The following is a 17,276-nucleotide window of genomic DNA, read 5'->3' as shown; positions in this document are numbered from 1 at the left end:
GTGTGAAAAAAAAAGTTTCTGCTAATGTTTAAATAGATTTACTGCTGGTAAAATGTCTGGGTAATTCGCTTGGAATTAAATACTAATTGGCTGCACGTGGGTATACAACGGGCATAAACTGAAGGGAGATACAGCAAGTGAGGCTAGTAAGTGTAACACTTGATACTAAAATGGGCGCATCATGCAATTTTAGAGTTATTAACTGGTAATAGGGAATGGCGGTTGTTTTATTCTCTCTTATTAACACTTTCATGGACCACGTAATATCCAAGTGTAAACTATATGACATGCTATAATCGAGATTATTGGTGGTACCGAACCGCAGACGTAGCGGAGTGGGGCGGGGGGGGGGGGCGGGGCCACCGGGTGACACTATTTAGGAGGGAGAGGGTGACACCATGGCAAAAAGTAGCAAAATATATAGAGTAAAAAATGATCTTTCCAGTTAAATGGATGATTAATTAGAGTTAAATAGTCTTTTAAAAGCAAAGTAGACAAATCCCGACAAGAGTGGGACGGGGAAGGGTGTGTTGGGGATTGACAACATAACGTGACGATAGAGAAAACAATGCCACATATAGCTGTATTAATAGACGACTATAGATGAACATCGTTAGTATTATCAATTCCCAGTTTAAAGCTGTTACGGGGGTGGGGGTTGAAGACACCAGCAATTCGTTGTAACATTTGCCCAAGGAAAAAGGTTATGTTTAATATGTCAATCGACTTCTAGGGTGGGAGGGGGTGACACCCCATTTAATAATCTACTACAACAGCAATTATTTTATACTTGAATTAATAACTGTTAGAATTAGGCCCATATATGTTGGATTAATATAAATTGACGCAATTAAAAAAAACGTTAGCGGGGAGGGGGGGGGGGGAAGAGGTGACACCAAATACATCGTTTACCGAAGTGGATTGGGATGAAACTACATTGGAAATCTACATATCAATACACAATAAAAAGCGAGCAACAAATAAATAGAACTAGTTGGCTTGCCACATAGACATACTTCGACGTTTTTCGTCATTCGTGAAAAGATTTGCCGAACGGTTTTGAAACAATTAATTCACAACTTAAATCAGTTTGATTTTTACATTTTGTATATTTTGCAATGGAACGTGTAAAATATTAGTAATTTGATTACAAATATAATTAGTATACCCTTAATATGACATTGTAATGAGCCTCTAGCGGATTTGTAAAAATAACTACCCGTTCACTATAATATGTTACTCATTAAAAAAAGAGGATGAAGTTCAGCCCAAAAGTGCGTAGCTTAAAAAAAATAAAAATACATAAAAAAGATATAATAAAATACATATACATACGTATACACACACATGCACACACACACACACATATATATATATATATATATATATATATATATATATATATATATATATATATATATATATATATATATATATATATATACACTTTTTTCGAGGGGGGGGGTGAGACCATTAGATGCCGCACCGGGTGACACCCGACCTAGCGACGTGGATAACATTAGGAGTCAAAACAAAAATTTGACTTCAAAGTTGATGTGTGGCTAGTTAAAAGCGAATTCGCTGGCCTAAAACCATCAGAAATGCTGTTTGTGATGACGCAAGGTTGCGTCGAGCTCAGGTAGATAGCAGAAGCAGGCTATATCAAGTTGGTTAGACTAGTCAGAGAGAGAGACCAATAAAAATACGTGAACTGACCGGACACGTGGGACGGTCAGCTGACCACTGAGGCGTGGGTCAGTAGTAGAGAGATAGGACAGCAGTTGATAGGTAGCTAGCGAGGAGTAGAGAAGGTGTTAGGAAGCGGTTAGAGACGGTTGTAATATGTAGAGCTAGGGAACAGAAAGTTAGTGTTAGGATTGGTCATGGGAGTGCGTAGTTAGTAGTATAGTAACAGTTAGTAGTAGTAGGTAGCATGTGGTATGGACAGTCAGATAGAAGTAGTACAGTGTAGATTAGTTAGGTTGAAAATTGATTATATACATTTGAATAAAGAACTTTGTATTTGGAACTTGAACTGTGTGTTATTGGATTCATTCGTTACGCATCTTAAAAATCCCCACCCTCACAACTGGTGCAACAAGAAGAACCACAAACAAGATCCTTTCGTACCATCACAACTGGTGTAACCATCGTCAAAACACCTGTACACTAACAACTGGTGGAGTGCGGGACGAACCGCGGATCGAGTACGGGAAAGAAATTATATCGGTTTACTCATGACGGAGTAAGACTTATGTATTGCTTTCTCTAACTCATCACAAAGCGGACTTCTTCAGTCGGAACGAGTTTGGAACACAAGGAAACTGTCACCATATTCAAAAAGATAAGTACCTTCCAAATTTTTTTTTAAACGTTTGGGTTTATACCCGTGCTGGACAGTTTGTACCAGTGTTTTTTCTGCCTTACACATTCTTATGTTACGCCCTGTTGCCTTAGTTTTGTTTACTTTCCTCAACACACACACACACACATACACAACCATGGAGGCAGAGTTTCAATGCTATAAACGGGGCATACCATTAGACAAAACAGGAGAAGAAGTTGAAACATTTGTAGAGAATAGGTTAGAAAACAAGATAGTCAAGATAGTAAGAAATGTCAAGAACAAAAGCAGAGTTAGCGTTACAATTAGTGAATCGGAGAAACAAATAGATAACACGCAACTGCCCTAGAACATCAACCCCATGACCAGGAGTTTGACCCGGACCGCCCCCATGAATGATTTTGAACACCGGACAAAAGTGAAGTCAAGTCGAGTGTTTTTTGTTAATCTAAGTAGTCGAGAAAATCGGCGTTAAGTCGTACAGTCAGAAGTCAGTGTAGTCAAATCTGAAGTCAATAGTGTTATTGAAGTCAGTGAAGTATAAGTCAGAACTGAAGTCAAAGAGGTCATTTGAAGTCAGTCAAGTCAGTCAATAAGTTGTTGAAGTCGTAGTTGAGGTCATAGTGACGTAGTTGAAGTCATGTTGCAGTCAAAGAAATATCTTTGAAGTTATATTAAAGTCGTTGAGGTCATAGTGAAGAAGTGAAATCGTCGAAGTTATAGTGAAGTCTTTGAAATCAAAGTGATGTCGTTGAAATCTTTGAAGTCAAAGTTAAAGTATTTGAAGTCGAAGTAAGGTTAATCTAAGTCAGTCGTTGAAGTCTTTGAAGTCATATTGAAGTCGTTGAAGTCATATTGAAGTCGTTGAAGTCAAAGTGAAGTCTTTGAAGTCATATTGAAGTAGTTGAAGTCAAGGAAAAGTCTTTGAAGTCAAAGTGAAGACGTTTAAGTCGTCGAAGTTTAGTCAGTCAGTGAAGTCTATTAAGTTAAAGAGAAGTCGAAGCCAGTCAGAGGTCTATGAAGTCGGTCGATTTAGTTGTCGCAGTGAAGTTAGTCGTCAAAGAAATTAGTCGTCAAGTTGAAGTAGTTGAAGTCGTCAAAGTGGAATCAGTCGTTAATTTGAAGTCAGTCAAGTTACTGAAGTCAAAGTGAAATAAGTGAAGTTACTGAAGTCAGTTAAAGTGAAATAAGTCGTAAATTGAAGTCAGTGAAGTTACTGAAGCCAAAAGTGAAGTCAGTTGTTAAATTGAAGTCAGTCAGGTTACTGAAGTCAAATTGAAGTCAGCCAAAGTTGAATAAGTCAAGTTACTGAAGTCAAAAGTGAAGTCAGTCTATTAAGTCAAGCCAGCCAGTTTTTTGTCAGAAGTCAGATAGTGAGAGCTGCTCCACTATATGATTACGTGTTCAAATGTTATTTGAAACGGCACGATTACTTATATACACTTACATGTCTATTCTTTTGTGAAGCTATTTCTAAGCTCTAGATCTAGTAGTGTTTACGTCTATTGAGTTTATTAGGCTTTACATATTGTTGTTAGATTATAGTGTACTGATTTTTTATTTGGTTAATTTTGTAATGTTATATTTGTATGCTGTATGTACCGCCAGACAAATGTTCAGCACGTTTAGATTTGGGATTGAGATTTTTTTTTAATGGAAGGTACCTCTGTCTGAATACTTGTCTGCGCGGGCACTAAATTGGTCACATAAAGCCATTGCTCATCGTCTCGTAATACAATTTTCAGACCCACTACGCTTATTCAGAATGTGACGAGATAAAGCAGACACTTCAAAGAGTGCCGCCACCTGAAGCCCTGATTACGTTGAATTACCTGGACAGCGGACAGCCCTGCTGAACAGAGAATTGCCCTGGTCAAGACAGCGGACACATCGCCACCGCTTAGCCCCCGCACTGAGGTTGAATAACAGACCGCCAGCTACGTACACCTACGTCGGCACATACAAAGGGTAGACGACCCATCGTCCAAGTTCCCAGCGTCGGAACGTTACGTCATTGTTCGCCACCGCATCAGACAGCTCCAGTTCATCGTATAACCACTCTACGTGGACATCTCAACCAGCGTTGAGTTTGTTGCGTCATCACATTGACCAACGAAAGTTACGCCTACACCCGCCTCACGGGAATTTACATCAAAACTCGCCACAACCCACCCACCACAGAGGAACGCCAGCAATTACATAACACATACACATACACATACACTGCTCGCAGAGCCCGTTCAACCAGTTACACATTCTACTAAGATTAGCTCAAGGCCAGTACACGACAACCTAGCCAGAACTGAGTTACACATGATTGAATTCACACATACCATAACATAGACATACATTAGCAAGCAGAGACACCAGTCACACCACAAGATTTCAGGAACTAGAACAATGACATTTCTTTCAAGAACACAGACACAAGAGTTTATGTTTTTGTAAACTGTGCTGTCCCATTTTTTATTTGATTTATATGATTGATGTTAGGGATAGAATAGAGTAGTAAGATAGATAGTTGTTGATGTATAAGATTAGTAGCAGACGCTGAAAAATATAATTTGTCAGCTACAGAAAGGGAGGGAGATATGTGATGACGCAAGGTTGCGTCGAGCTCAGGTAGATAGCAGAAGCAGGCTATATCAAGTTGGTTAGACCAATAAAAATACGTGAACTGACCGGTCACGTGGGACGGTCAGCTGACCACTGAGGCGTGGGTCAGTAGTAGAGAGATAGGACAGCAGTTGATAGGTAGCTAGCGAGGAGTAGAGAAGGTGTTAGGAAGCGGTTAGAGACGGTTGTAATATGTAGAGCTAGGGAACAGAAAGTTAGTGTTAGGATTGGTCATGGGAGTGCATAGTTAGTAGTATAGTAACAGTTAGTAGTAGTAGGTAGCATGTGGTATGGACAGTCAGATAGAAGTAGTACAGTGTAGATTAGTTAGGTTGAAAATTGATTATATACATTTGAATAAAGAACTTTGTATTTGGAACTTGAACTGTGTGTTATTGGATTCATTCGTTACGCATCTTAAAAATCCCCACCCTCACAACTGGTGCAACAAGAAGAACCACCAACAAGATCCTTTCGTACCATCACAACTGGTGTAACCATCGTCAAAACACCTGTACACTCACACTGTTCTATGGCAACGGACAAATCAACTGAAAGCTAAAGCAGGGATCCTCCGGAGAAAATGGAAATGGATTGGCCACACACTCAGGAAGCCTCTATCCAGCATAACAACACATGCCCTCACCTGGAATCCATAGGGCAGGAGGAGGAGAGGCAGACCAAGAAAGACCTGGAGACGTGACCTGGAAGAAGAAACCAAGAAGATTGGATACACCTGGGGACATTTGGAGAGACCAGAGAGAAAGCTTTTGTTAGCGGCCTATGTCCCAGGAGTGCGACATGTAAACCTAACCTAACCTAGTTAAAAAAAAAAACTCAGCAAGATAATCCAGCCTCCCGATTATGGCTTCTGACCACAGTACAAACCGATGACTGCTACTGTTTTTTAACATGGTTCTTTAAAACGTATAATCCAGCTGTATACAAAATTGTCCTAAAGACACAACTTAAAAATTGGACCATAGTGATTTTCATCTGCCATAAACCAATCTCTAAATTTAGTTTACGTGAGTTAGGGGTCATCCATAAATGACGTCACGCTTTTTTGACGATTTTTACCCCCCCCCTCCCCTCCGTCACACGTCGTCACAAAAAGCCAGACCCCCCCGCCCCCTTAAAATGACATCACACCTCAACCTACAGCCCCCCCCCCCTCAAAATTGCAGTTGAATTTTTTTAAAACATCGATATTTTTCCAAAATCTTGTCTAAACTATTACAATTTATTAAAACAGTTATCTAAAACGCGAAATAACGTCTAAAATTCGTTTTCTAACATTGCTTTTTTATAATGCAAAAATGTGACTTCGCAACATCTGAACCCCCCCCCTCCCCTCATCACACATCGTCACAAAATTACGGACCCCCCTCCCCCCTACGAGTGTGACGTCATTTATGGATGACCCCTTACACTACTTTCAGACGCAAACCTATAGGCCTATAGTATTATATTATTATTTATAGACGGCACAACATTAATGGTTCGCTCCGGGAGACTGAATAGATCGCTACGCATCTGTCCTCAATAAACTAGTTTTAGTGGAAAGAGTTTAGAAATCATCTCTTTACACGAAATGTTACCTAGATTAGTTCTATGTTGATACAAAAAAAAAAGAACATCTATAATAATAGTTTCGCTGTCTGTCTATCTATCTATCTATCTATCTATCTATCTATCTATCTGTCTGACAAGAACGCTCTAGAGAAAACACAAGGAAAATAAAAACATGCATAGTATTTCGAAAAACGAAGTATGACGTCGACACATTTAGCGCACAGAGTAGAAAATAATCTCAAGCCGGATAGTGCACACATTGATATGACGTCATTGATTATCGATATTCAATACAAAGGCAATTTGGTCTAATCTAAGTGGTTTGCGTGAAGAGTTTCTTTCATACAATTCTTCGGGTAGGGGCGAAGCCCCACCCCCGCGTAAGAACGTCTGAGCCCCCCCCCCCCCCTCCCCTACTCAAAAGAAATTTCCTCATCGATACTCTATAATAAAATTACCGCCTAATTAATGTGTCTAATCTTAAAAGTGGTTTTCTTGCAATGGGACGGTAGACATGTTGTTTTTTTTGGGGGGGGGGGGGGGGGGTGGAGGGGTGGGGGGGTGGTGTGTGTGTGTGTGGGGGGGGGGTGGAGGGGCGGGGGGGGGGTGGTGTGTGTGTGGGGGGGGGGGTGGGGGGGGGTTGGTTTCAGTGTTTCTTTCAGACTTTTTCCTCCCCGGAGAGGGGTGGGGGTACTTGAAATTTTCGGGGGCGGGGGTAGAATTTTCTGGGAGGGGGCGGACACTGGAAAAAGTATATAATTATATTTCGTTGAATGGGACGGTAGACATGTTTTTTTTTTGGGGGGGGGGGGGTGTGGAGGGGTGGGGGGGGGGGGTGGTGGTGTGTGTGTGGGGGGTGGGGGGTGTGGGGGTGGGGGGTGGGGGTGGGTTGGTTTCAGTGTTTCTTTCAGAGTTTTTCCTCCCCGGAGAGGGGTGGGGGTAATTGAAATTTTCGGGGGCGGGGGTAGAATTTTCTGGGAGGGGGCGGACACTGGAAAAAGTATATAATTATATTTCGTTGAATTGGACGGTAGACATGCTTTTTTTGGGGGGTGGGGGTGGAGAGGGGGGGGGGGTGGAGGGGTGGGGGGGGGGCGGTGTGTGGAGGGGGTGGTGTGTGTGGGGGGTGGGGGTGGGGGGTGGTGTGTGGGGTGGGGGGGTGGGGGTGGTGTGTGGGGGGTGGGTTGGTTTTAGTTTAGAGAAAAGAGACAGCACTATCAACCTAGCGCCCGGTGTATCCTTCCTCAACGGGCCATTTTTCTCGTTAATACTAATAGTTTCGCTGTCTCTCTATCTATCTATCTGTCTGACAAGAACGCTCTAGAGAAAACACAAGGAATTTAAAAACCTGCACAGTAATTCGAAAAACGAAATATGACGTCGACACATTTAGCGTAGAGTAGAACATAATCTCAAACCAGAGAGTGCACACAGTAATGTAATGACGTCATTGAAACATTGAAAAAAAGGAAATGTTGTCTAATCTAAATGGTTTGCGTGAAGAGTTTCTTGCATACAATTCTTCGGGTAGGGGCGAAGCCCCACCCCCGCGTAAGAACGTCTGAGGGGGGTGGGGGTGGGGGGGGGGGGGGTTGAGTGGGGGGGTGGTTTTAATTTAGACTTTTTCCTCCCCGGAGAGGGGTGGGGGTACTTGAAATTTTCGGGGGCGGGGGTAGAATTATCGGGGAGGGGCGGACACTGGAAAAAGTATATAATTATATTTCGTTGAATGGGACGGTAGACATGTTTTTTTAGGGGGGGGGGGGTTGTGGGTGGGGGGTGGGGGGAGGGGGGGGTGTGTGGGGGGGATGGGGGGTGAGTGGGGGGGGGGGTGGTTTTAATTTAGACTTTTTCCTCCCCGGAGAGGGGTGGGGGGTACTTGAAATTTTCGGGGGCGGGGGTAGAATTTTCGGGGAGGGGGCGGACACTGGAAAAAGTATATAATTATATTTTGTTGAATGGGACGGTAGACATGCTTTTTTTTTGGGGGGGGGGGGGGGTGGGGGGGGTGGGGTGGGGGGGGGGGTGGTGTGTGTGTGTGGGGGGGGGGGGGTGGGGGTGAGTGGGGGGTGGTTTTAATTTAGACTTTTTCCTCCCCGGAGAGGGGTGAGGGTACTTGAAATTTTCGGGGGCGGGTGTAGAATTTTCGGGGAGGGGGCGGACACTGGAAAAAGTATATAATTATATTTCGTTGAATGGGACGGTAGACATGTTTTTTTTTGGGGGGGGGTGGGGGTGGGGGGTGGTGTGTGTGTGGGGTGGTGTGTGTAGGGGTGGGGGTGGGGGGGGGGGGGTGGTGTGTGGGGGGTGGTGTGTGGGGGGGGGGGGTGGGGGGTTGGGGTGGTGTGGGTGGGGGTGTGGGTGGGGGTGGGGGTGGGGGTGGTGTGTGTGGGGGGGGGTGGTTTTTGTTTAGAGAAAAGAGACAGCACTATCAACCTAGCGCCCGGTGTATCCTTCCTCAACGGGCCATTTTTCTCGTAATAAAATGTTTTCCAACATTCTATAAAAAATATTTTAAACATAAATTGTCTAGATATGATTATATCAACTACTTTGACCAAAATTATTTTAATTTTTCTGGCATTTAGCCTACAGGAAGTATTTTATTTACACTCATTTTCAGAAGAGTTGTGCAAATTCAAAGAGAAGCACCGATATATAAATTTTTAGTTTTTAGATTTTAAATAATATCGATCTAGACTAGACTAGTATAAGATCTAGGTCTAGATCTAGATCTACAGAAAATTTTCAGCACATGATTAGATCTATTTAACAGCATTAAAAAAATAAAAAAATGGATAATCCTCCTGAGAAAGACATGAAGGTAAATCTGGATAATCTCTGCTTCTCAAGTCAACCAAGTTTTTTTTAGGCCTAAATCTAGATTCTAGATAGATCTAGATCTATCTCTAGAATCTAGATCTAGCTAGATCAATCTATATTAATTTAAAGCAGAGCACTATGAGTATGAGCCTGGGGCCTTGAGGGGTAATCTATCGTTTTAGTTTTAGGTACGTAAAATCGCCAGCGACTAGTAAATGTGAAAGACAGGTGACTCCTTGAATTTTAATAATTATTTCACATTTTGAGTAGGACTTATGTTTTGAAAAATACAAAAATGATTCCTTGTGTCATTTATGTAGCTGTTTTTAAACAATTGAATTAAAACTTTTCAGTAATAAATGAAGACTAGCGATGTTTCCAACAGATGCAACCATGCTCATTTACTATTCATAGCAGCCATCTTGTTTAAGTTCTTTTTTTGCAAACTTATAGCGTGAGATTCAATGAAAGGCAACTCTATTTAACAAATGGCTGCTTTTTATATAGGAAATCTTGCTCGCAAACACTACTGTTTAAAGTTAATTTCTGGCCTAAATATTGATATATTTAGCCATTGATTTAGGTTTATTATTCATTTATCTATAATATTTGACACAAATATATCACAATATACTTCTATTAAAGCCTTGACAGTGAGGTAACTTTTTCGCACATTTCTAGCCTCGGGCGATTTTACGTAGGCCCTACCCAAAAACGATAGATTACCCCTTGAGGTATATACCCAGTCAACACCCCACCCCCACAAAACCCTCAATAAAAATATTATTTGGCCCAATCTAGATCTACTTCTGTGTTCTGAAGTAACAACCACTCCTGTACGAACTAACTAAATTGTACTTTGATTCTGATCCCTGATGAATGTATTTTAAATATATGATGGCCCACTTGGCTTAGCAGGGAAACAATGAAAAAGGACTTGCTCTTTCTTGAAAAATTCTCACCTCCATAAAACCATTGTGTGATTTTATGACCTTTTTTTCCAAATAGACATAACTTAGGAAACTTCACTTTGTAATAAACCACATGACTTTTTCAAGTCTTCAAGTCTTTAATAGGCCCCCTAACTCCTAGTTGACTTACTTACTTGACTTAATCCTCTTTGTTCCTTATGGAGCATAGATCTCCACCATTTCCTTCCATTTCTTCCGATCCCCGGCTATTAATTTTGCCATCTCCCAAGACATCCCTGTTGGCTTCAGTTCTTCTAGAAGACTCCACCTCCAGGTCTGTCTTGGGCGCGTTCTCTTCTGCTTTCCCTGGGGGTTCCACTCAAGCACTTGGCGTGTAACATTTGGGTTAGCCTTTTGCAGTGTGTGACCCACCCAGCGCCACTTCCTCCTTATTTGTACACCCATAGGCTCCTGCCTAGCTTTCCTCCATAATTCCATGTTCGGCACTCTGTCCTGCCATCTTAATTTCAATATCTGTCTAAGGCATCTGTTCATGAAGGTCTGTATCTTTGCTGTGCTTGCTTTGGAGACTCTCCATGTCTCTGCTCCATACAGCAGAACTGCCTTGACATTTGAGTTAAATATCTTAATTTTTGTGGTAATGGAGATAGCAGAACTTTTCCTTATGGGTGGCAGAACTGTGAAAGCACAGCGGGCTCTAATAATTCTAGCACGTATGTCCTCCTCTGTGCCTCCCGTTTTGCTGATCTTGCTGCCAAGGTAGACAAACTCTTCCACATCCTTTACCCGTCTTCCATCTATTGTCACTGGGTAACTCCTAGTTAGAATAGTTTTATTTTGGTGAATTTTTTATGCACATTGATTGTTGATGCCAAAACAAAATGGCCTACTTTACATTGTCCAGTTTTACCATGCTATAAAGTTTTGATCAATCTCAGAGTAAAGTTGACTGATCAATATCATAGTTGATGATGGCTTCAAAATCATTGATTTTCCCTCTACCACTTAATGAAAACAAATAATTTTGCCATCCTAGTAATTGGCTTCTAGCTCTTAGGCTGTGAGATAATATAAACAAACAAACCCTGAAGTTGTGAACCGAACAGCCTAGACTGGCCTAATAAAAATTAAATAAATTGCAGTTTTGAGTAGCCTATAATAATTTAATTAAAAGCCTATAACACTATAGGCCTAACTATTTGTTAAGTGATTTTGAGACTATAAAAACTGGCTGCTGGTCCTTCTGTGATGTTCATTCCCATGAAATCCAATGATTAAGCTAATACTTTAATCTTTAAATTACTAGGCCTAGATCTATATTCTATATAGGCATACCATATAGTTACTACAAGTAGCCCTAAATCACCAACCCCAATAGGAGTTTTACTAGCTTTGCCATAATCCAAAAATGCATGTTAGACAAATTAAACATAGTTCTACCTTCTCCAACCACATATAAACCTTGATGAATGTTTACGTGTTACAGGACTTTGAATTTATTCAGTTATGTAAGTTTCGAGTTTCATCTCCTGCTCAAAATGTGCCATCACAGCGGTGCAAGTGGCTTGCTTGTTCATCAACCTATGGGCTTCTTATTTATGGAACTTTTGATGGTAGGTTGAAATTGTGCGCAGTATCAGAAATTTAAAAAAAAAATCTTTTTTAAACAGTTACTGTACATGTAGGAACAGAGCTTATTAAAGCTATTTTGATGCTACTCTTTTAGCATCAGTGAAACTAAAATAAAATCTTAACAGTTTACAGCATTGTATTATCAGCGTTTCTCCAGTGAATTGCATATACATATTTTAGAATTTAGAATTCAACTGGCCTTTTTGCTTTGTAGGATTCAGTGCTGTAAAGACAGAGCATTTAATGGCGATCGATGAACAACTTGGCAAGGAAAGGAATAAAAAGGTTATAGATGATCTTCCAGTGGAAGTGAAAGTTAGCCTCAGCGCAAGAGTTGTCAGTTTGGACATCAGTGGGGATGGACTGTACCTGGCCGTTGTGACAGGTGACCAGGGGCAACCTGGTATACTTTACTATGATGTGCGCTCATTTGCTGATAAGGTAAACTAATTCACCTTTTTAATGAGATAACAATTTACTAAATCTGTATAACAGTTCATTATATTAATTATAACTTCGTTTTCTGTAATTTTTCTATTTACTCATAATGCTTTTTAAGTAAAAAAAAATTATAGCCTAGTAGTACTGTTACTAATTAAATAGAAGTAATAATATCTCATTTAGTTATTTTAACATTGTTCTTTAAAATAAATGTATTTTTTAAAAATTCTTAAGTTCAATAAAATTTAGTAGTTATCAATAAAATGTACGTTTGCTCTATTGGAAACTATTCACATAAAAATGTTGCCAGATTATACTTGTGTTCAATGCAGAAATTGTTATGATAATAACTAAACATTAAATGATACTTTTAAAAAGTGTGTTATGGTCCAATTAAAAAAGACTAAATAAATAAGATCCAGAATTGTATGAAAGAATTGAACAAATGCGCATGAACACTATTTATAACTGCTTAAATGTTGGTACTTGATCATTGTTTTTGTGTTTTGAAGACATCAAGCCCTTCTCAATTTGCTGTCAGCCAAGTGGGCTGAAAACCATTTATAACTGCTTAAATTTTGGTACTTGATCATTGTTTTTGTGTTTTGAAGACATCAAGCCCTTCTCCATTTGCTGTCAGCCAAGTGGGCGGAGCTGTAGTGGACATCTCATGGAACCCTTCAGTGTCCACGATGCTGGCCGTGTGTACATCAGACGGGGCCGTGGAGTTGATTGATGTCTCTGACAAACCAAAGATCATGGCCAGCCTCCCTGCATCCACTGGGGCTTCATGCTGTAAGTAAAAAAAAGTAAAGTTCCCTTTTTAAACCTGACGGTCTATAGGGCAAGTGAAGTAGAGTTCACTTGTTTCTTTGACCTTGGCATATGAAGAGATAGTGTGGTCAGCACTATGCCCAGCCACCTTTACTTTCCCTAATGTGAGTTAGGTGCCCATCAGAGTTGGGTGGACTCAGGGACTGTCTACTGACTTGAACCCGGGTTCGAACTCGAGAGACTTACGGGTTAGCAGTCCAGCTCTCCACCGCTAGACCACTCCGTCCCACCATGCTGTTACTAAACAATTCCTTATACATCAATCACTACTCGTTCATGTCAGCTGTAACAATATTTATTTTATATGGGAATATTAAAGAAGGTCCTTCCTGATTCTATTTATTTACTAGTTTGATTTTTTTTTTCTAACGTTTTAATAAAGACATTTCTTTGATAGTTAAATCATGATTTTTTACTTGTAGTGGTTGCATTATTTTATATTCTAGTCATTTTTGCCATTTATATACTTTTGTTGTTTCAGTTTCCTGGAGCCCAAAAGGGAAGCAACTCCTTGTAGGCAGAAAAGATGGCAGCTTGTCCCAGTATGACCATGCACTGGTTGAGAAAAAACGTTGGCCTTGTCCTAATGTCCTCAGCTCCCCTCATGGTGGTATGTCCTCATGCTTATGTCCCTTTTTGCTTTAGCAGTCGTAGTTACGTTTTACGTCAATGTGGAGATCAGTGTGCAGTGAAGGGCTGATGTGCTGGAGTGATTGATCTTAAATGACTCAATAAGAAAAATACAAATTCACGCACATGTTTTATAGTTATTGGGGTAGGATGCTGATAAAATGAAAATATCTATAAGCTGTTAGTCCTGCTGTAGTGCACAAAAACAAATATATCCAATACTGGCGTACATCACTTGACATTACCCACCTAACGCCACCTTATCTGAATTACCTGAGGAGGATAGTGATTCCTAATGTATGAATATATCCCCCCCCCCCCCCCCAGCCTATACTACTTGGACTATGCTATCCTGTTAGATAATTAATAATTTACTAATTAGGGGACTTAAATTCAACAATTTTACTATCATCTAGTTAACAACTACAGAAACATTTTAATTAACAAAGCTCTGTATAAGGCCAAATGAGCATTGCTATTTCTAAAATGAAATAGTTAAACTAGACTTCTAAGACCTGTTACATTTATGTAGATTACAAATAACAATGGTCTTATACATCTGTGAACTTTGCCATTACTAGAGAGCAGGGGTTCTTAACCTCCAGGGGTTTGGTGAGTCAGTCTCAGGGGTTCAGCAAGGTCAACACACACCTAACTCATATGTTTCTAAATCGGTTTTTTGTTAGTGCAGACCTTAGAACTATTAAGAAGAGTTCGGTAAATGCGCATATGAAACTGGTGGGGTTTGGTACCAGCAAAAAGGTTCAGAAACACTGCTATAGAAATTGCTTAGACCACACCACAAACTGGTTAATTATCACCTGGAATATTGATTTCAGTCTTGTAATTTTGTTTTTTAATTTTCTCCCCAGTGGTGGACGTCCTGTGGCAGTCGACCCATGTTTTTATTGCCGCATACCTCCCACAAGGATCAACTGACCAACCAACTGTGGTTCTCACCTCTGCTTCTGTAAGTCTGATTGCTTTTTTTTTTCTTGTGCTTCAACCTTCTTGTGTTTCAACCTTCTTGTGTTTCAACCTTCTTGTGTGCTGATGAAGACCTGTGGTTGAAGCATCAGTAATCATCCTTACAATGTGACATTATAAACATTATGTGCATGACAATATTAATTATTTTAACAATAACTCCAGGTTTACTAGAATACATTTACTCATTTTAAATTTTATTGTAAGCATCCAAATCATTTGCGTGTTTCTCTTTCTTATTTGCAGAAAGATGCAACAGCCCATATAAACTTTGAAGACATTTGTTTTGGTAATGGGAATGAAAGACAGCATCAGTATTTCTTTCACCAAGTCTTGAAATGGTCAGTTAATGTTTGTTTAGCACATGTTCTGCGCTGAACAGTTTCTACCTCCAACTATTAAATGTTGTATTGCAACACTTGTAGCGACACTAAGTAATACACAGACTAAAATTTAGAAAATATAGAAGTTTTTTACTTTTTGTTTTGATTTTTAGGGAAATGATTTTGATGGCATCTAGCAATGCTACAGAGACAACTGTTGTTGGGAAAAATTTGGATGACAAGGTAGGCAACAATTTTACATTACATTATTGTGTAAACAGCTTGTACATAGGCCTAAATACCAAAACAGCTGTTTTTTTTTAAATGTATAACTCTAACCTCCTTACTACAAGTAGTTATAAGACAGTAACATTTGGATGATAAGTGAGTTATAATGCTATACAATCGAAACTGATCTAAATTAAGTATAAGCTTTATCTATTACAGATCAGTTGGGAGCATTGGAATCTGGAGGAGACATCCAGAGCACAGATGCCATTGACAGACCAATCTAGTGATTCATTCCCCATTGGGCTGGCTGTTGATTATTCCCCGTTCAAGCCAATTACAATAAGTAAGTCATTGGGTAATATGGCTGTTCTGAAGAACTATGGCTATTAGTATATAAACTGTTGTAATAGTTACTCGGTACTGATTTGATGTATGGGTCATATTGCTAGTTTAACAAATGCGGTTTATATATATTTTGAAGTAATCGTTGGTTGCCCGGTATTTGTAAGAGTAATTTTGCTAGTCTACTGAACAGCGGCCCATGAAACAAGGTTGTACATAGTCTTTTACCTAGTACTAATGTTGGTTTTTATGGATTATATTCACTAAATTAATAAATGTGATTTAAAAAAAGAAATATTCTTTTACCAGTATTTTTAAAATACTGAAATTTACAATATTGAAGATATGGGATAGCCATGGGGGTAGCTAGCAAAAAGTTTGTTAGTGTTTAAATTTGAATTGTTTCATGATTAAAAAATTTGTTTCTCTGTATGCAAGTCAACTTTTTAATTCTGTGTCTGCAGGTGTGAGCAAGCAATTGCCTGCTTGTCCAGTGATGTATCTGTTGTCCACCGATGGCATGCTCATTGGGTATTACCTGTCATACACGCACAAGGATGCCACACCCACCACAATCCCCCCACAGGTTTTAACTGCTGCTGGTGCTAGGAAAGGCGGTAAGGATAAAAGTTTAAAGCATTTGTAAATAAACTTCTACTGTTGTCAAACACAGCTGCTAACGTTTTCCCCATGTGGGCTAATCCCATTTTTTATTATATTGATCAACTTAATAACAAATACTGCCTCAGCTCTAGTTCATAACATTAGGATGAAATAAGCATGCAGTGATCTAGCCATTTTATTGGTAAGAAAAGAAGGGGGCTGTAACGTAGCAGTCAACCACTCCCATCACTGTTTGGGAAACCACTGCGGTTGGGCATAGTGCTGACCACTATAGTATTCCTTCATATGCAGAGATCATTGAAACATATGAACTCTATTTCATCTTCTGCCATGCGTCTTGGGCACATATACAAAAAAGATGATGATTTAATTAAAGAATGTAATATATTTTGAGGCTGTTATGAACAAACTTACCTCGTATTTGTTTGTAGTACCATTGCCAACTGTTAACTGTACAGGTATTTTTTATGTCTGTCCCAGTACCAGGCCTAGTGAAACCAGCACTTCTTCAGACACCTCAGACAACACCTGCAGTTGTCGCGCCACAGGCAACACCTGCGCAGGTGACCCCACAGGCACCACCAGTGCAAGCCACAGCCACCCCCTCCATTCCTGCTGCTGTCACCCCCCAGATGACATCCATCTTTGGCCTGTCGCAAAATTCTGGGCTATTCGGTAAACAAGGATCACCTGCTGCACCAACTTCCACACCTACAGCCGTACCTGGGTTTTCTACCCTCAACACCAACAACTCGTCCTTTCAGTTTGCTGGGTTGGGCAATAAGATCAGTGCTCAGGCAGGTAAGGTTCACTTTAAATTGTACCTTGTTATTCTAATACTCAACAATTTTTGTTTTACGTTTTATGGAATTTTAAAATTAAAAGTTGTTCACAAATAGGTTTAACTGAGCACACAAATACCTAACGTACACAAAATTACAA

The 17,276-nt window shown here is 40.1% G+C and overlaps 1 protein-coding gene across 1 annotated transcript in view; it reads left to right on the top strand.

Annotated features, from left to right (window-relative positions):
- The first annotated feature begins 9,150 nt into the window (after window positions 1-9,150).
- Window positions 9,151-17,276, top strand: part of LOC131936347 (nuclear pore complex protein Nup214) — a 30,762-nt gene continuing 22,636 nt past the window's right edge. Inside the window, exons 1-11 of the mRNA XM_059293284.1 lie at window positions 9,151-9,359; window positions 11,777-11,903; window positions 12,137-12,363; window positions 12,975-13,158; window positions 13,679-13,807; window positions 14,700-14,797; window positions 15,061-15,155; window positions 15,311-15,380; window positions 15,585-15,711; window positions 16,175-16,327; window positions 16,815-17,135. Coding sequence (XP_059149267.1) covers window positions 9,330-9,359; window positions 11,777-11,903; window positions 12,137-12,363; window positions 12,975-13,158; window positions 13,679-13,807; window positions 14,700-14,797; window positions 15,061-15,155; window positions 15,311-15,380; window positions 15,585-15,711; window positions 16,175-16,327; window positions 16,815-17,135 — 1,561 coding nt within the window. The 5' untranslated portion in view covers window positions 9,151-9,329. The remainder of the gene's footprint in view (window positions 9,360-11,776; window positions 11,904-12,136; window positions 12,364-12,974; window positions 13,159-13,678; window positions 13,808-14,699; window positions 14,798-15,060; window positions 15,156-15,310; window positions 15,381-15,584; window positions 15,712-16,174; window positions 16,328-16,814; window positions 17,136-17,276) is intronic.

This window comes from Physella acuta, unplaced genomic scaffold, assembly GCF_028476545.2.
Source record: "Physella acuta isolate Inbredline_101_S28 unplaced genomic scaffold, ASM2847654v3 ptg000175l, whole genome shotgun sequence".
NCBI lineage: Eukaryota > Metazoa > Mollusca > Gastropoda > Physidae > Physella > Physella acuta.
Note: the sequence above shows the minus strand (reverse complement) of the source record. Positions and strands in the feature narration are given on the sequence as shown.